The 27,718-nt window shown below is 43.4% G+C and overlaps 2 protein-coding genes across 20 annotated transcripts; both read left to right on the top strand.

The window, feature by feature from the left end:
• Nucleotides 1-1,317: 1,317 nt before the first annotated feature.
• On the top strand, nucleotides 1,318-12,773 carry LOC105419887 (inter-alpha-trypsin inhibitor heavy chain H3-like). 11 transcript variants are annotated; one of them, XM_029827344.1, is made up of 30 exons: nucleotides 1,319-1,472; nucleotides 2,014-2,174; nucleotides 2,284-2,388; nucleotides 2,486-2,648; nucleotides 2,723-2,833; nucleotides 2,905-3,033; nucleotides 3,122-3,238; nucleotides 3,346-3,514; nucleotides 3,616-3,726; nucleotides 3,941-4,122; nucleotides 4,228-4,407; nucleotides 4,487-4,608; nucleotides 4,736-4,884; nucleotides 5,138-5,164; nucleotides 5,359-5,397; nucleotides 6,012-6,053; nucleotides 6,320-6,355; nucleotides 6,821-6,853; nucleotides 7,030-7,068; nucleotides 7,550-7,573; nucleotides 7,756-7,788; nucleotides 8,090-8,128; nucleotides 8,725-8,766; nucleotides 10,418-10,462; nucleotides 11,149-11,235; nucleotides 11,544-11,648; nucleotides 11,751-11,946; nucleotides 12,186-12,334; nucleotides 12,419-12,500; nucleotides 12,570-12,773. In XM_029827344.1, exons 1-30 carry the CDS (start codon nucleotides 1,401-1,403, stop codon nucleotides 12,682-12,684), a joined length of 2,904 nt encoding a protein of 967 aa, XP_029683204.1. In that variant the 5' UTR covers nucleotides 1,319-1,400; the 3' UTR covers nucleotides 12,685-12,773. The 11 variants fall into 11 exon arrangements, with proteins under 11 accessions (XP_029683214.1, XP_029683204.1, XP_029683205.1 ...); XM_029827345.1 differs by having other exon boundaries at nucleotides 11,778-11,946; XM_029827347.1 differs by lacking the exon at nucleotides 10,418-10,462.
• Nucleotides 12,774-14,370: 1,597 nt separating this feature from the next.
• On the top strand, nucleotides 14,371-27,712 carry LOC101072527 (inter-alpha-trypsin inhibitor heavy chain H4-like). 9 transcript variants are annotated; one of them, XM_029827335.1, is made up of 32 exons: nucleotides 14,371-14,527; nucleotides 15,078-15,238; nucleotides 15,348-15,452; nucleotides 15,550-15,712; nucleotides 15,787-15,897; nucleotides 15,969-16,097; nucleotides 16,186-16,302; nucleotides 16,410-16,578; nucleotides 16,680-16,790; nucleotides 17,010-17,191; nucleotides 17,297-17,476; nucleotides 17,556-17,677; nucleotides 17,805-17,953; nucleotides 18,237-18,275; nucleotides 18,634-18,672; nucleotides 19,234-19,278; nucleotides 22,421-22,453; nucleotides 23,053-23,091; nucleotides 23,357-23,395; nucleotides 23,831-23,854; nucleotides 24,375-24,416; nucleotides 24,658-24,699; nucleotides 24,966-25,001; nucleotides 25,237-25,278; nucleotides 25,466-25,498; nucleotides 25,824-25,877; nucleotides 26,112-26,186; nucleotides 26,502-26,606; nucleotides 26,736-26,904; nucleotides 27,144-27,292; nucleotides 27,377-27,458; nucleotides 27,528-27,712. In XM_029827335.1, the coding sequence occupies exons 1-32, from the start codon at nucleotides 14,456-14,458 to the stop codon at nucleotides 27,640-27,642; spliced, it is 2,973 nt and encodes a 990-aa protein (XP_029683195.1). In that variant the 5' UTR covers nucleotides 14,371-14,455; the 3' UTR covers nucleotides 27,643-27,712. The 9 variants fall into 9 exon arrangements, with proteins under 9 accessions (XP_029683195.1, XP_029683197.1, XP_029683196.1 ...); XM_029827337.1 differs by having other exon boundaries at nucleotides 23,056-23,091; XM_029827336.1 differs by having other exon boundaries at nucleotides 18,637-18,672.
• The last annotated feature ends 6 nt before the right edge of the window (nucleotides 27,713-27,718 follow it).

The following is a 27,718-nucleotide window of genomic DNA, read 5'->3' on the forward strand; positions in this document are numbered from 1 at the left end:
CTGGCAGCACTAGGTCCACAGGCCTGCGCTCTTCCCCTGTTGCAACATGACCACTTTGGCTCAACAGTGGCAGCCATCCCCTCCTCAGGGTCCCAGCCGTGTTTCCAGCCGCCGTCTGCTGTTACTGCTGCTGCATTCAGGGCCCTGTCATCTCCTCTCTCTGTCACCCAGGGTCACAGGTTCCTTCCCTCCCTTCCAGCGCAACATTTGGCCTTTCCTACCCAGGACGCTGCATCATATCAGCCGGGCAACCGCAAAACAAGGACGCTTTAATTTGAGAAGCACTTTGTCTTCCAAATGCAGTACCAAAAGAAAAAGAAGTTCATATGTTCATATTGTATCTTGTATATACATTGAAGGAGCATGAACTTAACCATATGTACATACTCATCTATAGACAGGTGTTTAATTTCCTCTCGCATACCTCATGTCCATACTTAAATGCAGAACAATGGTAATGGTATGCGAAAAGATGTACAATTAGTCCAATTTGGTACAACAGTGCAGCTTTATATCAGTATATGAATCATCAATCCCATCAGATGTATATAATGTACTCTTGATTTATGCTGTGTTTCTATAGACTGAGTTAATATTTGTGTTGGTCATATCAAATCTCTAGAAATGCTGCCGTGTGTATAAACCAGTTCTCATTAGTATGTACATACAGTAGTTCCGTGTCCCGTGTACAGTCCATAGGATGCTGCCACAGACGCACGTTTGCCTGTAGCACCTTATTAGCCACCATCATGTCACTGTGAATATCTGACATCCTGGCCACTTGGAGTGTTTGCTCTCTTAGTCCAAGGATAGTTTGCATTCAACAACTAAGAAATGCTTCCAGCACAAGCGCTTGATATATCCTTAAGAGATTTAAATCAACTTGAACTTTATCTTCAGGTGGATGAAAAAAACAAACCAACCTGTGAGAGTGCCTTCAACTGCAGTTACAATTTTATGAATCACTAGAAGAGCATTTAGAGTCAAAGCGGACGCTAGGTATACATGCTTTCACCTTCAAATTCTGTGATATCAATCACAAACATGGGTTGAAACACTGACTAATTTCCTGTTTTCTTGCTTTCTGGTGGATTTCTTTCAAAGAGTAACAAAGTCCTGTAGTGTGGCTTTTTTGGATCCGTAGTGTAAACAGCACAGCTCACGTAAGCAGCCAAACTTTATCCAAACCTCTGATAGAGTGACTGCTTTATTTTTTTCCTCATGTCTGCAATTCCCAACAAAACGGGTGTGCACACGCGTGGGTGTGGTGGCCTTTTGCCACAAGAGGAGTTTGCCCCCAACTATCCCCCCGATCCCCCCGGTCTGTTTGCACGATGTTGTCCTCCCGACTTTAAAAGAGTCCACTCACCTGAGTTGCACTTTTATTCTGGGAGGCTGTCATGGCGAGAGCAGCAGTGCGACTCAGCCTCTTTGAGCTGCTGCTGGCGGTGGTCGCAGCGCTACCGATCAAGGTGAGAAGAAGGGCGCCGCAATGCATGAAATGTTTCTCTCATTGCTTCATCTGAGAATTTTGCTTGATTTTTCTTCACTGAGAATGAACGCATTAATCAAAGTGTGGGCGCACTTTACTGTTTCCATTGATTTAGGTTTGCATTTCTTTTCTACACTTTCTAGCCCAACATTTACTCTAGGTCTGATTTCTTTAGCGGTCATAAATACGTGGAGTCTTATCTGAGCACTCATTCAAAATACATTCACATGAGGCCAAGATGAGACTCCAGCTTTTCCTTTTTTATGTGTTTGGAGGATCTGAGCTCTAAGATGCTGCTAATGATCAAACTAATCGGTCATGATCTGTAAACAAGATTGTGCAATCCCTTATCATATGGTTCGTTGGAAAAGGAGGGAAAAAAACAGAATGGGGAGTATCTGCAGTTACACTAATGAGAACCCTGTGATGCCGCCCACCATCATCTGATCTTTGCTCACCTCGGTGTCAGCCAAGCAACCGGGAGCTTTTTTCTTGTTTTCAAGCATCCCTTCTATTTATAGGATAACTGGGACATTTACAGCTACCACATCAACTCCACCGTGACCAGTCGCTATGCCGTCACCGTCATCAGGAGCCGCGTGGCAAATCGCATGGAGGAGTCAAAGGAAATAGAGTTCCATGTCCACATTCCCAAAAACGCCTTCATCACTAAATTTAAAATGTACGTAAAGGCAAAGCTGCCCAGCTACTACAATGCTGGGGAATTTCTGAAATAAATCATCTAGATGATCTTGGAATTATCAATATTAATATAGATTTTTTAATTTTAGGGTTATAGATGGTCAGGAGTACGATGGCATCGTGAAGGAGAAGGAAACAGCGCAGCGGCAATACTCTGGAGCTGTATCCCAGGGTCAAAGTGCAGGGATCATCAGGTACATCAGTTCCGTCATGGCTTTTCTTTTAAGATGAAGATTTTAAGATGTTTGTAGTGCAGAAACTTAAGAATATCCACATTGCCCCTCTTTGTAGTTCAGTGGGGAGGACTCTTGAACAGTTCAAGACCTCTGTGACTGTGGCTGCTCACAAAAAAGTCACCTTCGAACTCACGTACGAGGAACTGCTGAAAAGGAGGCTCGGCCTGTACGAGTTGCAAATCCACGCCAGGCCCATGCAGCCCGTCAAAGACTTCAAGGTGCGTCCGTCGCATAAACCAACCAGGGGAAGACGGGTCGGAGCGTCTCACTTTCTTGTAATTCCAAACTCCAGGTGGATGTGCACGTTAAGGAGGACGCTGGCATCACTTCCTGGCTGGTTAAAGGAGGTCTAAACACCAAAGACCTGGCGACAGCCGTCACGTCAACAAAAACAGAGAAACAGGTAGAAAAGGCAGCCGTGCAAAATCAGAGTTCCACCAATAAGACCGCCATTCTTTCCTGCGTGTGTTTCAGGTGTGGCTGTATTTCTACCCAACAGTGGACCAGCAGAAATCATGTGACAGCTGTGATGACAATGGGATGAACGGAGACCTGGTCATTGTGTACGATGTCAAAAGGGACACGTGTCTCGGAGACATCAAGGTGCACTGACAGTTCCTGTCCAGCCCAAATATCAAATACATATATTTGTCCAAGTGCACGCTCAACTTTTTCTTGCCCCTCCCCCCAGAGATCGGACAAGTTCTTCGTTCATCACTTTGCTCCATCCAATCTCCCGCGCATACCGAAGAATGTTGTGTTCATCATCGATCAAAGTGGCTCCATGCACGGCAGGAAAATTGAACAGGTGGGACGCTCCTTTGCTGCCGCTTTTCCCGCAGCCTTTCAGTCATTCACATCAATTTAAGGCTTCTTTCTTGAATTAAATAACCGACGCATCCTCCTCCCGTCCAGACCCGAACCGCATTAGTCCACATCCTGAACGACCTGGCAGAAGACGACTTCTTTGGCATCATCACTTTCGATAGCCGAATATTTCATTGGAAACGTGAGCTTGTCCAGGCCAACCAAGCCAACCTGGAAAATGCCAGAACATTTGCACGTAATATTAAAGACAACGGAGGTGAGGGCTCTGGTATGTTCCCACTTTGAGGAGTGTTTGAAAGCTGCAAAACATCAACAGTGGCTTCTCCCCCCACCTCTCCCCTCCTTTGCTCATTCCAGCCACTGACATCAATGCAGCCGTTCTGAAGGGAGCAGATATGTTGAATGCACATCCCAGACAGGGCTCAGCCTCCATCCTCATTCTTCTCACCGATGGAGATCCAACAACAGGTTCCAAAACACCAACACGGTTACACAAACAAGACCTTCACTTTACTTTATCATCATCGTGTTCCTTCAGGTTTAAAGGCTTTACAGCACACCATTAAAATCCCTTTCACTCAAACCAGTTGGTATCCCGGCTGCCCTGAATTTAATACCACTAAGGACACAAAGTAACTTTGCCCTTAAAAGAGATAAAAGAAGCACAATTTTGTCTTTGCAGGTGAAACGAACCTTGAACGGATCCAGTCAAACGTAAGGAAAGCCATCGCGGGCGAATTCCCACTTTACTGTCTGGGCTTTGGCTTCGACGTCGATTTCGAGTTCCTCGAAAAAATGTCGCTGCAAAACAACGGTGAAGCGCGGAGGATTTATGAAGACTCTGACGCTGATTTACAGCTGAAGGTGTCCTAAATCGCTTCCTCCCAATGCGGACTTGATGGACTGGTTAAAGTTGATCTTTGTGGGGACGTGAGATAAACACACTGCATCCATTTCATTTGGCAACAGGATTTCTACAACGAGGTGGCCACTCCTCTGCTGACAGATGTGACAATGGTTTATATTGGCGGCAGCAATCTGACAAAGACAAACTTCATCCAGTACTACCAAGGATCTGAGATTGTGGTGGCCGGAGAGATCTCTGACAACGGCGTGGAGACCTTCACACTGCAAGTTTTGGCTATTTCAGTGAGGACGTGTCAATGGTGCTTATCAGCTGGGATCTTGTTAACGTGTTGTAGGCTCACAGAACTGTGTGCTACGGCAGAACAACAGAAGAGTGGTGTTTGCTGACACAAATGTCACCGTGGAGACGGGCGACACGGCGTCTGACAGCCAAATGCAGCGAATCTGGGCCCATCTCACCGTGAAACAGCTCCTGGAGAGAGAGTGAGTGATCACAGCTGGCAAACAAGTTCAAAGCTTAGCAACTTCCTCCTCAGTTGAATTGTGTGAGCGCCAAAGTGCAGTGAGATTAACGGTAGCGTGTGTTTTCATGCAAACACGTGTGACATAGGCTGCAACTGTCTGGCTCTGAGAAGGAAGACGCAAAGAATGAGGCCCTGAAACTGTCACTACGGTACGGCTTTGTGACCCCGCTCACATCCATGGTGGTCACCAAGCCACAGGGAGAGGACGCAGATGTGCTGGACAAACCAAAAGAAGGTAAAATATTATATTTACATGCAAACAAACAGGGAGTTATTCCTGACCAGCTTTAATTTTCTACGTCTGGTCACAGGTTAAGATGGCGTCCTTCAGGCATGGATGTTATTGTGGCAACATATAAACTAGTTATTTGTAACCAAGAAACTACAAGTGTAATTAGAATACTTTCAATATTTCTGTGTATATGTCTGTGTGTGTGTGTGTGTGTGTGTCTGCCTGTGTATGGTCTTAAGGGTCTTTTTAATTTCAGGACCTCCTTGTTTGGAATGTGGAATAGGTAGGACTGTTTTGGCACACACACACACACATACACATACACACACACACACACACACAATGTTGACATTCAGAAATATATAACCTCAGGACAATGAAATAAAAATGAAATGAAAACCTAGTTCATTTTATTCCCTGCTCATTCTTATATTAATACAAATGAAAATTACTAAAAACTATTCCTGTTTTTAATAGCAGGAGCTCCTGGATTTCCTGGATTAGCGCATCATCCAGGTATGATCTATCTATCTATCTATCTATCTATCTATCTATCTATCTATCTATCTATCTATCTATCTATCTATCTATCTATCTATCTATCTATCTATCTATCTATCTATCTATCTGTCTGTCTGTCTGTCTGTCTGTCTGTCTGTCGGTCTGTCGGTCTGTCGGTCTGTCTGTCTATCTATGCCTCAATTTTATTTATTTGTGCCTATATATTCCACATATAACACACACACACACACAAAATTTTGACATTCAGAAATATATAACCTGGAATATATACATCTGGAAGTCTAGGAATGTAGGGCTCCGTCACCAAGGTGCTTGGATAAAGATTAAGATTAAGATGAACTTTATTCATCCCCGTGGGAAAATTGAATTAAATACCCCTTTTGTAGCATTTGTACCCTACTTTGTTATTAGGATTTTAAAATCTGCACACGGCCTGAGCGATAGAACACACGCACGCACGCATGGACGCGCGCGCGCACACACACACACAAAAGAGTTCTAAAAAAAATCCGTGATTTATTTATTTTAATGAAAAGAATTATTCCCTGCTCATTCTTATACAAGTACTAATGAAAACTACTAAAAACTATTCCTGTTTTTAATAACAGCAATTCCTGGTGCTGGACGTGGGGGTGGAGTACATCATTCAGGTACGATTATTCTATGGACACATAAACTAATCAATTTCTCAGTCTGTCGGCCTGTCTGTCTGTCTGTCAGTTATGAAACAAGTTGAACATATATGTAAACACACACGGACACATTTAGGGGACATAGAACCTATGCACGTCCGCACTCACACAAAAGGCTTGGAAGAGCTGCTTACAACAGTATATAAGCAATCTGACTGAGATGGTTTCAACTGGGGTCTTTTTTCTGATGTTGACTGTTCTGATTAAGATGTTTTTTATTTCAGTTTTCCCTGGTTTTCAGACACTATTGGATCCCTCAGGCAAGATTTTGCAGTTTTATTTGAAAGAGGTTTTGTAAGGTTCGAATCCACGGGGACATAGCCAGCAGCAGGGGGCGCTGTTGCTGACACAAAAGCAGCAGAGGTGTGATGCGTTTGTTGTTGACCAGCGCTACTTAAATCTGGCAACCTTTGAAAACATTCAGATCTGATTGCTCAGCCATGAGAAACAAGCACCAGGAGAAGCTTGCTGGTCTAACTGTCTCATCCTGTTTAGTGAGTCCTCACTCTGGTTTTGGAGGCCGTAAAATTCCTCTAAGTAGGTAGTATTAAAAAAAAAAGATTATATACACATATAGTCGTATAGTTTATGATCTCCCCACTGAATGTAATTACATTCCTCTGAAAGTCTTATCCAAATAGAAGTAAAAACTAGGGTGTCTTCAAATAGCTGAGCAGACGAGGCACCTTTATTCCTACTGACTGATCTTGTCTTTTTCTTTTCAGTGATCAGACATTGTCTAGGCCCCCGTCCGCCAGGTATGATGCTAAACTCAATGATTCATCTGTCTGTGCAAGACAAATGTGGGATCATTTTTACCTCTTCATTTCCACACACACACACACACACACACACACACACACACACACACACACACACACACACACACACACACACACACACACACAAGACTCTTACAGTGTTTCAATTTCAGGACATCCTCATTTTGGTTTTGGAAGAGTTGGTGCTTCAGGTAGGACTATTTTGGCAATAAAAACTAATAATTAAGGATGTCAGATGATTCAAATGTATCATCAGAGTAATAATGCTGGGATTATTTCCTATTCCTTGTTTTTTGTCAGGCCAAATAGTAACAATCTTGAGATAGCAGATGTACACAACACAGGCTCAGAATGAAGGTGACAAAGCTCATAGTGACAGCCGAGGTAGTCCACATCCTCAAGTCTGGGAACGTAGGGCTCCATCACCCACGGGTGCTTGGATAAATACCCCTTGGTAAATACCCCTCCATCACCCACAGGTGCTTGGATAAATACCCCTTGGTAAATACCCCTCCATCACCCACAGGTGCTTGGATAAATACCCCTTTTGACATTTTTGTAGCTCTGTACTCTACTTTGTTATTGGAATTTAAAAATGTTGTTATTTAGAAATATGTATTAACCTCAGGATAAAGATCTGCACACAGACTCTTACAGTGTTTTCAATTTCAGCACCTGGAAGCCCTGTTGCTGCAGGTAGGACTATTTTTGCAACAAAACCTAATAATTAGGATAATTCAAATTTCTCATCAGATGAATGTAATTACATTCCTCTGAAAGTCTTATCCAAATAGAAGTAAAAACTAGGGTGTCTTCAAATAGCTGAGCAGACGAGGCACCTTTATTCCTACTGACTGATCTTGTCTTTTTCTTTTCAGCGACCAGACATTATCCACCCCCCCCTCCTCCAGGTATGATGCTAAACTCAATGATTCATCTGTCTGTGCAACACAAATGTGGGATCATTTTTACCTGTTCATTTCCACACACACACACACACACACACACACACACACACACACACACACACACACACACACACACACACACACACACACACACAAAATTTTGACATTCAGAAATATATAACCTCAGGACAATGAAATGAAAATGAAATGAAAACCTAGTTTTCACCATCTCAGGAATTATTCCCTGCTCATTCTTATACTAATACAAATGGAAATTACTAAAAACTATTCCTGTTTTTAATAGCAGGAGCTCCTGGATTTGTGGGTGGAGTGCATGATCCAGGTATGATATCTATCTATCTATCTATCTATCTATCTATCTATCTATCTATCTATCTATCTATCTATCTATCTATCTATCTATCTATCTATCTATCTATCTATCTATCTATCTATCTATCTATCTATCTATCTATCTATCTATCTATCTATCTATCTATCTATCTATCTATCTATCTATCTATCTATCTATCTATGTCTGCCTCAATTTTATTTATTTGTGCCTATATATTCTACATATAACACACACACAGACACACACACACAAAATTTTGACATTCAGAAATATATAACCTGGAATATATACATCTGGAAGTCTAGGAATGTAGGGCTCCGTCACCCAGGTGCTTGGATAAATACCCCTTTTGTAGCATTTGTACCCTACTTTGTTATTAGGATTTTAAAATCTGCACACGGCCTGAGCGATAGAACACACGCACGCACGCACGCACGCATGGACACGCGCGCGCACACACACACACAAAAGAGTTAAAAAAAAATCTGTGATTTATTTATTTTAATGAAAAGAATTATTCCCTGCTCATTCTTATACAAGTACTAATGAAAACTACTAAAAACTCTTCCTGTTTTTAATAACAGCAATTCCTGGTGCTGGACTTGGGAGTGGAGCACGTCATCCAGGTACGATTATTCTATGGACACATAAACTAATCAATTTCTCAGTCTGTCGGCCTGTCTGTATGTCTGTCAGTTATGAAACAAGTTGAACATATATGTAAACACACACGGACACATTTAGGGGACATAGAACCTATGCACGTCCGCACTCACACAAAAGGCTTGGAAGAGCTGCTTACAACAGTATATAAGCAATCCGACTGAGATGGTTTCAACTGGGGTCTTTTTTCTGATGTTGACTGTTCTGATTAAGATGTTTTTTATTTCAGTTTTCCCTGGTTTTCAGACACTATTGGATCCCTCAGGCAAGATTTTGCAGTTTTATTTGAAAGAGGTTTTGTAAGGTTCGAATCCACGGGGACATAGCCAGCAGCAGGGGGCGCTGTTGCTGACACAAAAGCAGCAGAGGTGTGATGCGTTTGTTGTTGACCAGCGCTACTTAAATCTGGCAACCTTTGAAAACATTCAGATCTGATTGCTCAGCCATGAGAAACAAGCACCAGGAGAAGCTTGCTGGTCTAACTGTCTCATCCTGTTTAGTGAGTCCTCACTCTGGTTTTGGAGGCCGTAAAATTCCTCTAAGTAGGTAGTATTAAAAAAAAAAAAGAGATTATATACATATATAGTCGTATAGTTTATGATCTCCCCACTGAATGTAATTACATTCTTCTGAAAGTCTTATCCAAATAGAAGTAAAAACTAGGGTGTCTTCAAATAGCTGAGCAGACGAGGCACCTTTATTCCTAATGACTGATCTTGTCTTTTTCTTTTTAGTGATCAGACATTATCCACCCCCCCCGTCCGCCAGCTATGATTCTAAACTCAATGTTTCATCTGTCTGTGCAACACAAATGTGGGATCATTTTTACCTGTTCATTTACACACACACAGACACACACACACACACACACACACACACACACACACACACACACACACACACACACACACAAAATTTTGACATTCGGAAATATATAACCTCAGGACAATGAAATGAAAATGAAATGAAAACCTAGTTTTCACCATCTCAGGAATTATTCCCTGCTCATTCTTATACTAATACAAATGAAAATTACTAAAAACTATTCCTGTTTTTAATAGCAGGAGCTCCTGGATTTCCTGGATTAGTGCATCATCCAGTTATGATCTATCTATCTATCTATCTATCTATCTATCTATCTATCTATCTATCTATCTATCTATCTATCTATCTATCTATCTATCTATCTATCTATCTATCTATCTATCTATCTATCTATCTATCTATCTATCTATCTATCTATCTATCTATTTATGCCTCAATTTTATTTGTGCCTATATATTCCACATATAACACACACACACACAAAATTTTGACATTCAGAAATATATAACCTGGAATATATACATCTGGAAGTCTAGAAATGTAGGGCTCCGTCACCCAGGTGTTTGGATAAATATCCCTTTTGTAGCATTTGTACCCTACTTTGTTATTAGAATTTTAAAATCTGCACACGGCCTGAGCAATAGAACACACGCACGTGCGCGCGCACACACACACAAGAGTTAAAAAAAAGGGAGATTTATTTATTTTAATGAAAATAATTATTCCCTGCTCATTCTTATACAAGTACTAATGAAGACTACTAAAAACTATTCCTGTTTTTAATAACAGCATTTCCTTCTGGTGATGGAAGTGGGAGTGGAGTATATCATTCAGGTACGATTATTCTATGGACACATAAACTAATCAATTTCTCAGTCTGTCGGCCTGTCTGTATGTCTGTCAGTTAAGAAACAAGTTGAACATATATGTAAACACACACGGACACATTTAGGGGACATAGAACCTATGCACGTCCGCACTCACACAAAAGGCTTGGAAGAGCTGCTTACAACAGTATATAAGCAATCCGACTGAGATGGTTTCAACTGGGGTCTTTTTTCTGATGTTGACTGTTCTGATTAAGATGTTTTTTATTTCAGTTTTCCCTGGTTTTCAGACACTATTGGATCCCTCAGACAAGATTTGGCAGTTTTATTTGAAAGAGGTTTTGTTAGGTTCGAATCCACGGGGACATAGCCAGCAGCAGGGGGCGCTGTTGCTGACACAAAAGCAGCAGAGGTGTGATGCGTTTGTTGTTGACCAGCGCTGCTTAAATCTGGCAACCTTTGAAAACATTCAGATCTGATTGCTCAGCCATGAGAAACAAGCACCAGGAGAAGCTTACTGGTCTGGATGGTTTGTTTGTTCTTGCTTTGCATGTTTTGACATTCGAAGTAAACATCTAATTTATACAAAGTTAATTAAAAACATGATTTTAAACTGTATTGTAGTGTCACACATTTTCAACGTACATATTTTCATCTAAACTGCATTGTTGATTACTCAAAACGATTGAATAGGAATGGATGTTGATGACTACGATCTACCTGTTGGCCTGCCCACATTCCACTCAGCAGAGCCCACAACAGTGCCCACAACAACTCCAGGTAGGGGAATTTTGGGGTTATTTTTTATAGCTGATATATATTCTTTTTTTAAAAAATGTATGTGTTATCTATAGACTACAGTTACAAAAAGTAAAAAAAACAAAAAACATGATAAACAAGTAAAAATACAGTATTTTATTTGCGTAGTGTTAGTCATCTTTGTGCAAGGGAGTCGAGAGCTACAACAGATGCGCGTCTAAAATGATGGAAATATTTAATGCATTAGTAAAAATAACATCCCAGATAGTCGAGCATCCGTGATGCTACATCACAGACGTGCACGTCTGCGCTGTTGTGTGTCGCTGCAGCTCCTGCCATGCACAGGTTCATATGGAATCCCACAGACGGCTCTGTTCCTCTCTGCTTCGATATTCCCGTCAGTCGCCTGAAGCTGCTGCACTATCCCAACATCGGTGGGTACTGCCTCGGTTTTTCAATCGGATCTTTGACCCTTCCGTTTTCTTTCTTTCCGTCATCGTGGAAGTGATGGCCCGGGATTCTGAAGGAATAAATAGATGTGTTTGTTTGTTCTCCCTCGCCAGAGCTGTCTATAAACGGGGAGCTGAACTCAGAAGCTCACAAAGGATTCAGCACAATTGTCATCCACCTCAAGGGGGACCTCCACATCGAGGTGGACAGCAGACAAATCATGGTGCGGGAGGGGGAAACGGAAACTCGGCACACCGGAGAGGAACGCTTCACTGTTGGAAGGTGTTGCTCATTATTATTGGAAGCACATTTACTCTGAAGGGAAGCCTCGATGTCATCACTGACTAACAGGCGCATAGATTCTACCTACTCTTAGTCTGGTGTTGGTGGAAGTTCTCAATCCTCCAGGTCACCAAAGCAAAGAGGATCAAACTGGCAACTTGACTTCTGTTATCCCGTTTGACAACTTTATAAGCTGCCTCTAACTTTATCTCCACACGGTGATGTGAATCTCCTTCTAGTGCCACGGTGATCAGGAGGGACAAGGAAGTGGACATTATGATCGGAGACGTCCGCATTGTCATCCTGATCCACCTGCTTGAGGGTAAAGAATTCCTCTGGCCAGTTTTGAGACGGAGGCCTTCAGACAGCAGTGTGACGGGAATTTTAGGTAAGTGGATAGAAAAGCTTTTTACTTCTTTATTCTTTAATGAGATCGTGTTGGTGCCTCCTGTAACGCTGCTTGTGTTCTCAGCTCTGCAGCCTGTGGATTACGAGGAGCTGCAGCAGCTTCCAAAAAAGCTCAAGATCGACAACCAGGAGATCGAAGCTACCAGGTGTGTTTGTCAAATGCAACTGCTTAAATGCTAAACTGATTATTTACTGATTCCTATTGCTTTCTGTAGGATGACAGTTCTGGATTACAGCCTAACCTCTCCCCAAGTGATTGACTGCTGGTTCACGTCTGTTGAGGACGCCCTGCGGAAGCCGCTGCACCAGCTCACTGTCGCAGAGCTTTAACTTAAAAACATGAAACATCATGGAAATTACTCTGTGTGATCACAAACTGTTAGATCCATTATATTAAAGTTATCTCTTATTTGCTTTTACCTTGTTATATTCTTTATTCTTGTTATATTGATTCTCATTACTGTTTCTTATTTGTTAATGCTTAATGTTCATGATGCTTGATGTGTCAACTTGAACTTCTCTGGTCAAGGGCGACAGAAATGCAGCTGCTGTGGAGAAGTGACATTGACTGGAGATAGAGCTGCAGAGCCTGACCCAGGAGGTGTTCTTTTATTCTGTCTGATATGGAAGAATGTGCTGTGTGCGAGCTAAGCTAATCAAATCAGTGAAGACCTACGTATAATCTCACCATTATGATTTACAGTCTTTTGCTTTGTTTGGGACCTGCTATCTTGTGTTTTCTCCTCCCTTAGACACATTTGAATTCTGTGTAACTAGGGACCTCCTAATCTCAATAAAAGAAGGATGGCGGGAGGTGTGCGTCAGAACATGTTGGAGATCTGTAACTGAGCACATCTGTACGTTCTCCTTGCAAGTAAAATTCAAAACTGTTGTTTTTGCCTCATTTGTTTTTCTCATGTTTCAGGTTGTTTAAACCTAACACAAACCAATAAACAGAATATCTGACATCCTGGCCACTTGGAGTGTTTGCTCTCTTAGTCCAAGGATAGTTTGCATTCAACAACTAAGAAATGCTTCCAGCACAAGCGCTTGATATATCCTTAAGAGATTTAAATCAACTTGAACTTTATCTTCAGGTGGATGAAAAAAACAAACCAACCTGTGAGAGTGCCTTCAACTGCAGTTACAATTTTATGAATCACTGGAAGAGCATTTAGAGTCAAAGCGGACGCTAGGTATACATGCTTTCACCTTCAAATTCTGTGATATCAATCACAAACATGGGTTGAAACATTGACTAATTTCCTGATTTCTTGCTCAAAGCCTGCACCACTTCCTGCATGAATGCATTGATATTCTGAATGTGCACAGGTCAAATGTGGGAATGAACACGAGAGCCTGGCATTGGAGTGGAATGACAAGGAGGGCTGGAGGACTCGCCGCACGAGTCCAAACTCACAATCATACCTCAATCTCAACTACAACCTGCTGCTGTGTGTGCTGTGACCTTAAAACCCTTCCATGTTTGCACACTGCTGCGATATTTTAAATATTTGTCCTTTAGGGCTTTTCCCTCAGTGAGGTACATTGTTTTTTCTTCTATGCAGCTGTTTACTTTGTGCTTTACTCGGTAACTTCTGTCTCCACGTCTTGCCGATGAACGCCGTGATTTGGGTTTTCCTCATGATTGCTGTACTTTAATAAACGCTGAAGGCAGAAACATACAACAGTCTCCTTTTCCCCCTCTAGGGTGAAGTCTTAAACTATCACGTGTGTGTGTCTGTGTGTACGTGTTTTGTTTCTTTGTTGCTTTAAAAAGAGAAAAAGAAGATTTCTTTCTTTCAAAGAGAGTAACAAAGTCCTGTAGTGTGGCTTATCTGGATCCGTAGTGTAAACAGCACAGCTCACGTAAGCAGCCAAACTTTATCCAAACCTCTGATAGAGTGACTGCTTTATTTTTTTCCTCATGTCTGCAATTCCCAACAAAACGGGTGTGCACACGCGTGGGTGTGGCGGCCTTTTGCCACAAGAGGAGTTTGCCCCCAACTATCCCCCCGACCCCCCCGGTCTGTTTGCAGGATGTTGTCGACTTTAAAAGAGTCCACTCACCTGAGTTGCACTTTTATTCTGGGAGGCTGTCATGGCGAGAGCAGCAGTGCGACTCAGCCTCTTTGGGCTGCTGCTGGTGGTGGTCGCAGCGCTACCGATCAAGGTGAGAAGGGCGCCGCACTGCATGAAATGTTTCTCTCATTGCTTCATCTGAGAATTTTGCTTGATTTTTCTTCACTGTCCATCAGAATGAACGCATTAATCAAAGTGTGGGCGCACTTTACTGTTTCCATTGATTTAGGTTTGCATTTCTTTTCTACACTTTCTAGCCCAACATTTGCTCTAGGTCTGATTTCTTTAGCGGTCATAAATACGTGGAGTCTTATCTGAGCACTCATTCAAAATACATTCACATGAGGCCAAGATGAGTCTCCAGCTTTTCCTTTTTTTTATGTGTTTGGAGGATCTGAGCTCTAAGATGCTGCTAATGATCAAACTAATCGGTCATGATCTGTAAACAAGATTGCGCAATTACTTTGTTATCATGTGGTTCGTTGGAAAAGGAGGGAAAAAAACAGAATGGGGAGTATCTGCAGTTACACTAATGAGAACCCTGTGATGCCGCCCACCATCATCTGATCTTTGCTCACCTCGGTGTCAGCCAAGCAACCGGGAGCTTTTTTCTTGTTTTCAAGCATCCCTCCTATTTTTAGGATAACTGGGACATTTACAGCTACCACATCAACTCCACCGTGACCAGTCGCTATGCCGTCACCGTCATCAGGAGCCGCGTGGCAAATCGCATGGAGGAGTCAAAGGAAATAGAGTTCCATGTCCGCATTCCCAAAAACGCCTTCATCACTAAATTTAAAATGTACGTAAAGGCAAAACTGCCCAGCTACTACAATGCTGGGGAATTTCTGAAATAAATCATCTAGATGATCTTGGAATTATCAATATTAATATAGATTTTTTAATTTTAGGGTTATAGATGGTCAGGAGTACGATGGCATCGTGAAGGAGAAGGAAACAGCGCAGCGGCAATACTCTGGAGCTGTATCCCAGGGTCAAAGTGCAGGGATCATCAGGTACATCAGTTCCGTCATGGCTTTTCTTTTAAGATGAAGATTTTAAGATGTTTATAGTGCAGAAACTTAAGAATATCCACATTGCCCCTCTTTGTAGTTCAGTGGGGAGGACTCTTGAACAGTTCAAGACCTCTGTGACTGTGGCTGCTCACAAAAAAGTCACCTTCGAACTCACGTACGAGGAACTGCTGAAAAGGAGGCTCGGCCTGTACGAGTTGCAAATCCACGCCAGGCCCATGCAGCCCGTCAAAGACTTCAAGGTGCGTCCGTCGCATAAACCAACCAGGGGAAGACGGGTCGGAGCGTCTCACTTTCTTGTAATTCCAAACTCCAGGTGGATGTGCACGTTAAGGAGGACGCTGGCATCACTTCCTGGCTGGTTAAAGGAGGTCTAAACACCAAAGACCTGGCGACAGCCGTCACGTCAACAAAAACAGAGAAACAGGTAGAAAAGGCAGCCATGCAAAATCAGAGTTCCACCAATAAGACCGCCATTCTTTCCTGCGTGTTTTTCAGGTGTGGCTGTATTTCTACCCAACAGTGGACCAGCAGAAATCATGTGACAGCTGTGATGACAACGGGATGAACGGAGACCTGGTCATTGTGTACGATGTCAAAAGGGACACGTCTCTCGGAGACATCAAGGTGCACTGACAGTTCCTGTCCAGCCCAAATATCAAATACATATATTTGTCCAAGTGCACGCTCAACTTTTTCTTGCCCCTCCCCCCAGAGATCGGACAAGTTCTTCGTTCATCACTTTGCTCCATCCAATCTCCCGCGCATACCGAAAAATGTTGTGTTCATCATCGATCAAAGTGGCTCCATGCACGGCAGGAAAATTGAACAGGTGGGACGCTCCTTTGCTGCCGCTTTTCCCGCAGCCTTTCAGTCATTCGCATCAATTTAAGGCTTCTTTCTTGAATTAAATAACCGACGCATCCTCCTCCCGTCCAGACCCGAACCGCATTAGTCCGCATCCTGAACGACCTGGCAGAAGACGACTTCTTTGGCATCATCACTTTCGATAGCCGAATATTTCAGTGGAAACGTGAGCTTGTCCAGGCCAACCAAGCCAACCTGGAAAGTGCCAGAACATTTGCACGTAATATTAAAGACAACGGAGGTGAGGGCTCTGGTATATTCCCACTTTTAGGAGTGTTTGAAAGCTGCAAAACATCAACAGTGGCTTCTCCCCCCACCTCTCCCCTCCTTTGCTCATTCCAGCCACTGACATCAATGCAGCCGTTCTGAAGGGAGCAGATATGTTGAATGCACATCCCAGACAGGGCTCAGCCTCCATCCTCATTCTTCTCACCGATGGAGATCCAACAACAGGTTCCAAAACACCAACACGGTTACACAAACAAGACCTTCACTTTACTTTATCATCATCGTGTTCCTTCAGGTTTAAAGGCTTTACAGCACACCATTAAAATCCCTTTCACTCAAACCAGTTGGTATCCCGGCTGCCCTGAATTTAATACCACTAAAGACACAAAGTAACTTTGCCGTTTCCTTAAAAGACAAAGAAGAAGCACAATTTTGTCTTTGCAGGTGAAACGAACCTTGAACGGATCCAGTCAAACGTAAGGAAAGCCATCGCGGACAAATTCCCACTTTACTGTCTGGGCTTTGGCTTCGACGTCGATTTCGAGTTCCTCGAAAAAATGTCGCTGCAAAACAACGGTGTGGCGCGGAGGATTTATGAAGACTCTGACGCTGATTTACAGCTGAAGGTGTCCTAAATCGCTTCCTCCCAATGCAGACTTGATGGACTGGTTAAAGTTGATCTTTGTGGGGACGTGAGATAAACACACTGCATCCATTTCATTTGGCAACAGGATTTCTACAACGAGGTGGCCACTCCTCTGCTGACAGATGTGACAATGGTTTATATTGGCGGCAGCAATCTGACAAAGACAAACTTCAGCCAGTACTACCAAGGATCTGAGATTGTGGTGGCCGGAGAGATCTCTGACAACGGCGTGGAGACCTTCACACCGCAAGTTTTGGCTATTTCAGTGAGGACGTGTCAATGGTGCTTATCAGCTGGGATCTTGTTAACGTGTTGTAGGCTCACAGAACTGTGTGCTACGGCAGAACAACAGAAGAGTGGTGTTTGCTGACACAAATGTCACCGTGGAGACGGGCGACACGGCGTCTGACAGCCAAATGCAGCGAATCTGGGCCCATCTCACCGTGAAACAGCTCCTGGAGAGAGAGTGAGTGATCACAGCTGGCAAACAAGTTCAAAGCTTAGCAACTTCCTCCTCAGTTGAATTGTGTGAGCGCCAAAGTGCAGTGAGATTAACGGTAGCGTGTGTTTTCATGCAAACACGTGTGACATAGGCTGCAACTGTCTGGCTCTGAGAAGGAAGACGCAAAGAATGAGGCCCTGAAACTGTCACTACGGTACGGCTTTGTGACCCCGCTCACATCCATGGTGGTCACCAAGCCACAGGGAGAGGACGCAGATGTGCTGGACAAACCAAAAGAAGGTAAAATATTATATTTACATGCAAACAAACAGGGAGTTATTCCTGACCAGCTTTAATTTTCTACATCTGGTCACAGGTTAAGATGGCGTCCTTCAGGCGTGGATGTTATTGTGGCAACATATAAACTAGTTATTTGTAACCAAGAAACTACAAGTGTAATTAGAATACTTTCAATATTTCTGTGTATGTGTGTGTGTGTGTGTGTGTGTGTGTGTGTGTGTGTGTGTGTGTGTGTGTGTTTGTATCTGCCTGTGTATTGTCTTAAGGGTCTTTTTAATTTCAGGACCTCCTGGTTTTGTGCATGTAACAGGTGCTGCTGGAGGTAGGACTGTTTTGGCAATGAAACCTAATAATTAAGGCTTTCAGATGATTAAAATGCCCCATCTGATTAATCATTGTGGAACTATTTCATATTCCTTGTTGATGGTGTGGTAGCTCCTGGCCTCTAGCTGTTGCCTGCCATGGTTAGCGCCTCTGTGGCGTCCTTCAGTACAATCATTGTGATGGTCTGACTGAGAGGGTTCTTACACAAAATTTTGACATTCAGAAATATATAACCTCAGGACAATGAAATGAAAATGAAATGAAAACATAGTTTTCACCATCTCAGGAATTATTCCCTGCTCATTCTTATACTAATACAAATGGAAATTACTAAAAACTATTCCTGTTTTTAATAGCAGGAGTTCCTGGATTTGCGGGTGGAGCGCATTATCCAGGTATGATATCTATCTATCTATCTATCTATCTATCTATCTATCTATCTATCTATCTATCTATCTATCTATCTATCTATCTATCTATCTATCTATCTATCTATCTATCTATCTATCTATCTATCTATCTATCTATCTATCTATCTATCTATCTATCTATCTATGTCTGCCTCAATTTTATTTATTTGTGCCTATATATTCCACATACAACACACACGCACACACACACACACACACACACAAACACAAAATTTTGACATATAACCTGGAATATATACATCTGGAAGTCTAGGAATGTAGGGCTCCGTCACCCAGGTGCTTGGATAAATACCCCTTTTGTAGCATTTGTACCCTACTTTGTTATTAGGATTTTAAAATCTGCACACGGCCTGAGCAATAGAACACACGCACGCACGCGTGCACACACACACACAACACACACACACAAAAGAGTTCTAAAAATATCCGTGATTTATTTATTTTAATGAAAAGAATTATTCCCTGCTCATTCTTATACAAGTACTAATGAAAACTACTAAAAACCATTCCTGTTTTTAATAACAGCAATTCCTGCTGGTGCTGGATTTGGGGGTGGAGCGCATCATCCAGGTACGATTATTCTATGGACACATAAACTAATCAATTTCTCAGTCTGTTGGCCTGTCTGTATGTCTGTCAGTTATGAAACAAGTTGAACATATATGTAAACACACACGGACACATTTAGGGGACATAGAACCTATGCACGTCCGCACGCACACAAAAGGCTTGGAAGAGCTGCTTACAACAGTATATAAGCAATCCGACTGAGATGGTTTCAACTGGTGGCTTTTTTCTGATGTTGACTGGTTTTTTATTTCAGTTTTCCCTGGTTTTCAGACACTATTGGATCCCTCAGGCAAGATTTTGCAGTTTTATTTGAAAGAGGTTTTGTAAGGTTCAAATCCACGGGGACATAGCCAGCAGCAGGGGGCGCTGTTGCTGACACAAAAGCAGCAGAGGTGTGATGCGTTTGTTGTTGACCAGCGCTACTTAAATCTGGCAACCTTTGAAAACATTCAGATCTGATTGCTCAGCCATGAGAAACAAGCACCAGGAGAAGCTTGCTGGTCTAACTGTCTCATCCTCTTTAGTGAGTCCTCACTCTGGTTTTGGAGGCCGTAAAATTCCTCTAAGTAGGTAGTATTAAAAAAAAAAGATTATATACACATATAGTTGTATAGTTTATGATCTCCCCACTAAATGTAATTACCATCCATCCATCCATCCATCCTTTCTCTACCGCTTATCCGGGGTCGGGTCGCAGGGGCAGCAGCTTAATAAGAGAAGCCCAGACTTCCCTCTCCCCAGCTACTTCTTCTAGCTCATCCGGAGGGATCCCCAGGCGTTCCCAGACCAGTCGAGAGACATAGTCTCTCCAACGTGTCAGGGGTCTTCCCGGGGGTCTCCTACTGGAGGGACATGCCCTGAACACCTCACCAGGGAGGCGTCCAAGGGGCATCCTAACTAGGTGCCCAAGCCACCTCATCCGGCTCCTCTCAATGCGGAGGAGCAGCGGCTGTACTCCGAGCTCCTCCCGGATGGCAGAGCTTCTCACCCTATCTCTAAGGGAGAGCCCAGACACCCTACGGAGGAAGCTCATTTCAGCCGCTTGTACCCGTGATCTTGTTCTTTCGGTCATTACCCAAAGCTCATGACCATAGGTGAGGGTAGGAACGAAGATCGACCGGTAAATCGAAGGATTCACCACTACGGACCGGTGCAGAGTCCGCATTACTGCGGACGCCGCACCGATCCGCCTGTCAATCTCCCGCTCCATTCTTCCCTCACTCGTGAACAAGACCCCGAGGTACTTGAACTCCTCCACTTGGGGCAGGTTCTCCTCCTTGACCCGGAGAAGGCACTCCACCTTTTTCCGGTTGAGAACCATGGCCTCGGATTTGGAGGTGCTGATTTTCATCCCAGCTGCTTCACATGCGGCGGCGAACTGATCCAGTGATAGTTGGAGGTCACGGGCCGATGACGCCAACAGGACCACATCATCCGCAAAAAGCAGAGACCCGATCCTGAGGTCACCAAACCGGATCCCCTCAACACCATGACTGCACCTAGAAATTCTGTTCATAAAAATTATGAACAGAATCAATGACAAAGGGCAGCCCTGGCGGAGACCGACCCTCACCGGAAACGAGCTCGACTTACTGCCAGCAATTCGGACCAAATTCTGACACCGATCGTACAGGGAGCGGACGGCCCGTATCAGCGGGCCCGGCACCCCATACTCTTGGAGGACCCCTCACAGGACCCCCCGAGGGACACGGTCGAATGCCTTCTCCAAGTCCACAAAACACATGTGGACTGGTTGGGCAAACTCCCATGCACCCTCGAAGACCCTGCTGAGGGTGTAGAGCTGGTCCACTGTTCCACGCCCAGGACGAAAACCACATTGCTCCTCCTGAATCCGAGGTTCGACTATCCGGCGGACCCTCCTCTCCAGTACCCCTGAATAGACCTTGCCAGGGAGGCTGAGGAGTGTGATCCCCCTATAGTTGGAACACACCCTCCGGTCCCCCTTCTTAAAAAGAGGGACTACCACCCCGGTCTGCCAATCCAGCGGCACTGCCCCCGATGTCCACGCGATGTTGCAGAGTCGAGTCAACCACGACAGCCCTACAACATCCAGAGCCTTAAGGAACATCTCCAGGTCCCCAGGCCCTACTTCCTCACTGGAAGGCGTGTTGGTGGGATTAAGGAGGTCCTCGAAGTATTCCTTCCACTGATCCACAACATCCCGAGTTGAGGTCAGCAGCACACCATCACCACTATACACAGTGTTGACAGTGCACTGCTTCCCCTTCCTCAGACGCCGGATGGTGGTCCAGAACCTTTTTGAGGCCGTCCAAGTGCCGTTCTCCATGGCCTCACCGAACTCTTCCCATGCCCGGGTCTTTGCCTCGGCAACAGCCGTAGCTGCACTCCGCTTGGCACGCCGGTACCCATCTGCTGCCTCAGGAGTCCCACAGGCCAGTAAGGCCCGATACGACTACTTCTTCAGCTTGACGGCATCCCTCACCGCTGGTGTCCACCAGTGGGTTTGGGTATTGCTGCCACGACAGGCACCAACCACCTTGCGGCCACAGCACCGGTCAGTCGCCTCAACAATGGAGGCACAGAACACAGTCCACTCGGACTCAATGTCCCCTGCCTCCCCCGGGACATGGTCAAAGCTCTCCCGGAGGCGTGAGTTGAAGCTCCTTCTGACAGGGGACTCTGCCAGGCGTTCCCAGCAGACCCTCACAACACGTTTGGGCCTGCCAGGTCTGTCCGGCATCCTTCCCCACCATCGGAGCCAACTCACCACCAGGTGGTGATCAGTTGACAGCTCCGCCCCTCTCTTCACCAGAGTGTCAAGAACATGCGGCCGCAAATCCGATGACACAACCACAAAGTCGATCATCGATCTGCGGCCTAAGGCGTCCTGGTGCCAAGTGCACATGTGGGAGGTCTGGGCTACGCTTCGTCTGATCCCTCACCTAGGACCTGTTTGCCATGGGTGGCAACGGAGCTCCTGGGATCATTGGGACACGCAAACCCCTCCACCACGATAAGGTGGTAGCCCAGGGAGGGGGAATGTAATTACATTCTTCTAAAAGTCTTATCCAAATAGAAGTAAAAACTAGGGTGTCTTCAAATAGCTGAGCAGACGAGGCACCTTTATTCCTACTGACTGATCTTGTCTTTTTCTTTTCAGCGACCAGGCATTATCCACCCCCCCCTCCTCCAGGTATGATGCTAAACTCAATGATTCATCTGTCTGTGCAACACAAATGTGGGATCATTTTTACCTGTTCATTTCCACGCTTGATTAACTCGTGGAATTGGCTTTGTGGTTTAATTTCCTGGGTGAATATTAGTAGACCAAAAGTGACCATTCAGAAACAGTTATTTCCTTCTGAAATCAACATATAGAATATACAGAAATGTATTTAATTGCATACATTGGTCTAATAATGTCAAGACAAAAAAAAAGGAACTGCTTCTGGCTGCAGGTGTGAGTCGGATGAAGACAAAAATTACAATGAACACAAATCTGACCTTCTATGTTGTAGATAGACATGGGCATTTCCTTGTGGGATCATTTTTACCTGTTCATTTCCACACACACACACACACACGCACACACACACACACACACACACACACACACACACACACACACACACACACACACACAAAATTTTGACATTCAGAAATATATAACCTCAGGACAATAAAATGAAAATGAAATGAAAACCTAGTTTTCACCATCTCAGGAATTATTCCCTGCTCATTCTTATACTAATACAAATGAAAATTACTAAAAACTATTCCTGTTTTTAATAGCAGGAGTTCCTGGATTTGCAGGTGGAGCGCATTATCCAGGTATGATATCTATCTATCTATCTATCTATCTATCTATCTATCTATCTATCTATCTATCTATCTATCTATCTATCTATCTATCTATCTATCTATCTATCTATCTATCTATCTATCTATCTATCTATCTATCTATCTATCTATCTATCTATCTATGTCTGCCTCAATTTTATTTAATTGTGCCTATATATTCCACATATAACACACACACACACACACACACACACACACACACACACACAAGACTCTTACAGTGTTTCAATTTCAGGACATCCTCGTTTTGGTTTTGGAAGAGCTGGTGCTTCAGGTAGGACTATTTTGGCAATAAAAACTAATAATTAAGGATGTCAGATGATTCAAATGTATCATCAGAGTAATAATGCTGGGATTATTTCCTATTCCTCGTTTTTTGTCAGGCCAAATAGTGACAATCTTGAGATAGCAGATGTACACAACACAGGCTCAGAATGAAGGTGACAAAGCTCATAGTGACAGCCGAGGTAGTCCACATCCTCAAGTCTGGGAACGTAGGGCTCCATCACCCACGGGTGCTTGGATAAATACCCCTTGGATAAATACCCCTCCATCACCCACAGGTGCTTGGATAAACACCCCTTTTGACATTTTTGTAGCTCTGTACTCTACTTTGTTATTGGAATTTAAAAATGTTGTTATTTAGAAATATATATTAACCTCAGGATAAAGATCTGCACACAGACTCTTACAGTGTTTTCAAATTCAGCACCTGGAAGCCCTGTTGCTGCAGGTAGGACTATTTTTGCAACAAAACCTAATAATTAGGATAATTCAAATTTCTCATCAGATTAATCATGTTGGGATTATTTCCTATTCCTCGTGTTCGGTCAGGCCAAACAGTGACACTCTTGACATATCAGATGTTTTTCCCCATCCTTGCCTGTTGTGGCAGTGCCTGGCCTCTAGCTGTTGTGCTGCCATGATGAGCACAACTATACACTATACACACCGTTTATGTACAGCCATTACAATAACAACAAACAGCTGTAACAATAAACATGATATTCATTACGTGTTTTTTTTAAATCTCTGTCGGTCGGTTCAGAAACTAATTGCCACCCTGGACTTGCGTGCCTCGGAGCAGGGGCACATGGACATGGAGTCTGTTTAGGCTTGGTTGGTTTTATTGTTATAAAGGCACTGAATGCTGTGTCAGTGGGAGAATGAACCTTGTTATAGCGCCTTCGGCCAGGGTGGGAGCGACAGTGTGTCCTTTGACCATCCAAAACATTTTTGTATCTGTCTTCCAGGAAAGTTCTGGAAGTCTAGGAATAAAGGGCTCCGTCACCAAGGTGCTTGGATAAATACCCCTTTTGTAGCATTTGTACCCTCCTTTATTATTAGGATTTTAAAATCTGCACACGGCCTGAGCGATAGAACACACGCACGCACGCGTGCACACACACAAACACACAAAAGAGTTCTAAAAAAAATCCGTGATTTATTTATTTTAATGAAAAGAATTATTCCCTGCTCATTCTTATACTAAGACAAATGAAAACTACTAAAAACTCTTCCTGTTTTTAATAACAGCAATTCCTGGTGCTGGACGTGGGGGTGGAGTACATCATTCAGGTACGATTATTCTATGGACACATAAACTAATCAATTTCTCAGTCTGTCGGCCTGTCTGTATGTCTGTCAGTTATGAAACAAGTTGAACATATATGCAAACACACACGGACACATTTAGGGGACATAGAACCTATGCACGTCCGCACTCACACAAAAGGCTTGGAAGAGCTGCTTACAACAGTATATAAGCAATCCGACTGAGATGGTTTCAACTGGGGGCTTTTTTCTGATGTTGACTGGTCTGATTAAGATGTTTTTTATTTCAGTTTTCCCTGGTTTTCAGACACTATTGGATCCCTCAGGCAAGATTTTGCAGTTTTATTTGAAAGAGGTTTTGTAAGGTTCGAATCCACGGGGACATAGCCAGCAGCAGGGGGCGCTGTTGCTGACACAAAAGCAGCAGAGGTGTGATGCGTTTGTTGTTGACCAGCGCTACTTAAATCTGGCAACCTTTGAAAACATTCAGATCTGATTGCTCAGCCATGAGAAACAAGCACCAGGAGAAGCTTGCTGGTCTAACTGTCTCATCCTGTTTAGTGAGTCCTCACTCTGGTTTTGGAGGCCGTAAAATTCCTCTAAGTAGGTAGTATTAAAAAAATAGATTATATACACATATAGTCGTATAGTTTATGATCTCCCCACTGAATGTAATTACATTCTTCTGAAAGTCTTATCCAAATAGAAGTAAAAACTAGGGTGTCTTCAAATAGCTGAGCAGACGAGGCACCTTTATTCCTACTGACTGATCTTGTCTTTTTCTTTTCAGCGACCAGACATTATCCACCCCCCCCTCCTCCAGGTATGATGCTAAACTCAATGATTCATCTGTCTGTGCAACACAAATGTGGGATCATTTTTACCTGTTCATTTCCACGCTTGATTAACTCGTGGAATTGGCTTTGTGGTTTAATTTCCTGGGTGAATATTAGTAGACCAAAAGTGACCATTCAGAAACAGTTATTTCCTTCTGAAATCAACATATAGAATATACAGAAATGTATTTAATTGCATACATTGGTCTAATAATGTCAAGACAAAAAAAAAGGAACTGCTTCTGGCTGCAGGTGTGAGTCGGATGAAGACAAAAATTACAATGAACACAAATCTGACCTTCTATGTTGTAGATAGACATGGGCAGATCGGCAGATATAATATACACCATGGTCTGGCTTCTACAGGTATCCCAGGCTCTTCTTTTCTCTACATATTCTATGAGTAGCATTAAATCACGTTGGGCGCTTCTTTTTTTGTTTGTTTGTTTGTTCTTGCGTTGCATGTTTTGACATTCGAAGTAAACATCTAATTTATACAAAGTTAATTAAAAACATGATTTTAAACTGTAGTGTCACACATTTTCAATGTACATATTTTCATCTAAACTGCATTGTTGATTACTCAAAACGATTGAATAGATATGGATTTGTATTCCTACCATCTACCTGCTGTCCTGCCCACATTCCACTCAGCATTGCCCACAATAACTCCAGGTAGGGGAATTTTGGGGTTCTTTTTATAGCTGATATAAATTCTTTTTTTTTTTTAAATGTATGTGTTATTTATAGACTACAGTTACAAAAAGTAAAAAACAGAAACAAAAAAAACATGACAAACAAGTAAAAATACAGTATTTTTTTTGCATAGTGTTAGTCATCTTTGTGCGAGGGAGTCGAGAGCTACAACAGATGCGCGTCTAAAATGATGGAAATATTTAATGCATTAGTAAAAATAACATCCCAGATAGTCGAGCATCCGTGATGCTACATCACAGACGTGCACGTCTGCGCTGTTGTGTGTCGCTGCAGCTCCTGCCATGCACAGGTTCATATGGAATCCCACAGACGGCTCTGTTCCTCTCTGCTTCGATATTCCCGTCAGTCGCCTGAAGCTGCTGCACTATCCCAACATCGGTGGGTACTGCCTCGGTTTTTCAATCGGATCTTTGACCCTTCCGTTTTCTTTCTTTCCGTCATCGTGGAAGTGATGGCCTGGGATTCTGAAGGAATAAATAGATGTGTTTGTTTGTTCTCCCTCGCCAGAGCTGTCTATAAACGGGGAGCTGAACTCAGAAGCTCACAAAGGTTTCAGCACAATTGTCATCCACCTCAAGGGGGACCTCCACATCGAGGTGGACAGCAGACAAATCATGGTGCGGGAGGGGGAAACGGAAACTCGGCACACCGGAGAGGAACGCTTCACTGTTGGAAGGTGTTGCTCATTATTATTGGAAGCACATTTACTCTGAAGGGAAGCCTCGATGTCATCACTGACTAACAGGCGCATAGATTCTACCTACTCTTACTCTGGTGTTGGTGGAAGTTCTCAATCCTCCAGGTCACCAAAGCAAAGAGGATCAAACTGGCAACTTGACTTCTGTTATCCCGTTTGACAACTTTATAAGCTGCCTCTAACTTTATCTCCACACGGTGATGTGAATCTCCTTCTAGTGCCACGGTGATCAGGAGGGACAAGGAAGTGGACATTATGATCGGAGACGTCCGCATTGTCATCCTGATCCACCTGCTTGAGGGTAAAGAATTCCTCTGGCCAGTTTTGAGACAGAGGCCTTCAGACAGCAGTGTGACGGAAATTTTAGGTAAGTGGATAGAAAAGCTTTTTACTTCTTTATTCTTTAATGAGATCGTGTTGGTGCCTCCTGTAACGCTGCTTGTGTTCTCAGCTCTGCAGCCTGTGGATTACGAGGAGCTGCAGCAGCTTCCAAAAAAGCTCAAGATCGACAACCAGGAGATCGAAGCTACCAGGTGTGTTTGTCAAATGCGACTGCTTAAATGCTAAACGGATTATTTACTGATTCCTATTGCTTTCTGTAGGATGACAGTTCTGGATTACAGCCTAACCTCTCCCCAAGTGATCGACTGCTGGTTCACGTCTGTTGAGGACGCCCTGCGGAAGCCGCTGCACCAGCTCACTGTCGCAGAGCTTTAACTTAAAAACATGAAACATCATGGAAATTACTCTGTGTGATCACAAACCAATAAACAGTATTGATATGTCAGATCTT

Source organism: Takifugu rubripes, chromosome 19, assembly GCF_901000725.2.
Source record: "Takifugu rubripes chromosome 19, fTakRub1.2, whole genome shotgun sequence".
NCBI lineage: Eukaryota > Metazoa > Chordata > Actinopteri > Tetraodontiformes > Tetraodontidae > Takifugu > Takifugu rubripes.

What these genes read in the sequence shown, in the direction of transcription:
- LOC101072527 (XM_029827335.1), top strand. Translation starts at nt 14,456, where the DNA reads ATGGCGAGAGCAGCAGTGCGACTCAGCCTCTTTGGGCTGCTGCTGGTG. An exon ending in TTCATCACTAAATTTAAAAT is followed by an intron (nt 15,239 to 15,347) that starts GTACGTAAAGGC and finishes TTTTAATTTTAG; the next exon opens with GGTTATAGATGGTCAGGAGT. An exon ending in CAGTGTGACGGAAATTTTAG is followed by an intron (nt 27,293 to 27,376) that starts GTAAGTGGATAG and finishes TTGTGTTCTCAG; the next exon opens with CTCTGCAGCCTGTGGATTAC.
- LOC105419887 (XM_029827344.1), top strand. Translation starts at nt 1,401, where the DNA reads ATGGCGAGAGCAGCAGTGCGACTCAGCCTCTTTGAGCTGCTGCTGGCG. An exon ending in CAACAAAAACAGAGAAACAG is followed by an intron (nt 2,834 to 2,904) that starts GTAGAAAAGGCA and finishes CGTGTGTTTCAG; the next exon opens with GTGTGGCTGTATTTCTACCC. An exon ending in GAGTGGAGTATATCATTCAG is followed by an intron (nt 10,463 to 11,148) that starts GTACGATTATTC and finishes ACGATTGAATAG; the next exon opens with GAATGGATGTTGATGACTAC.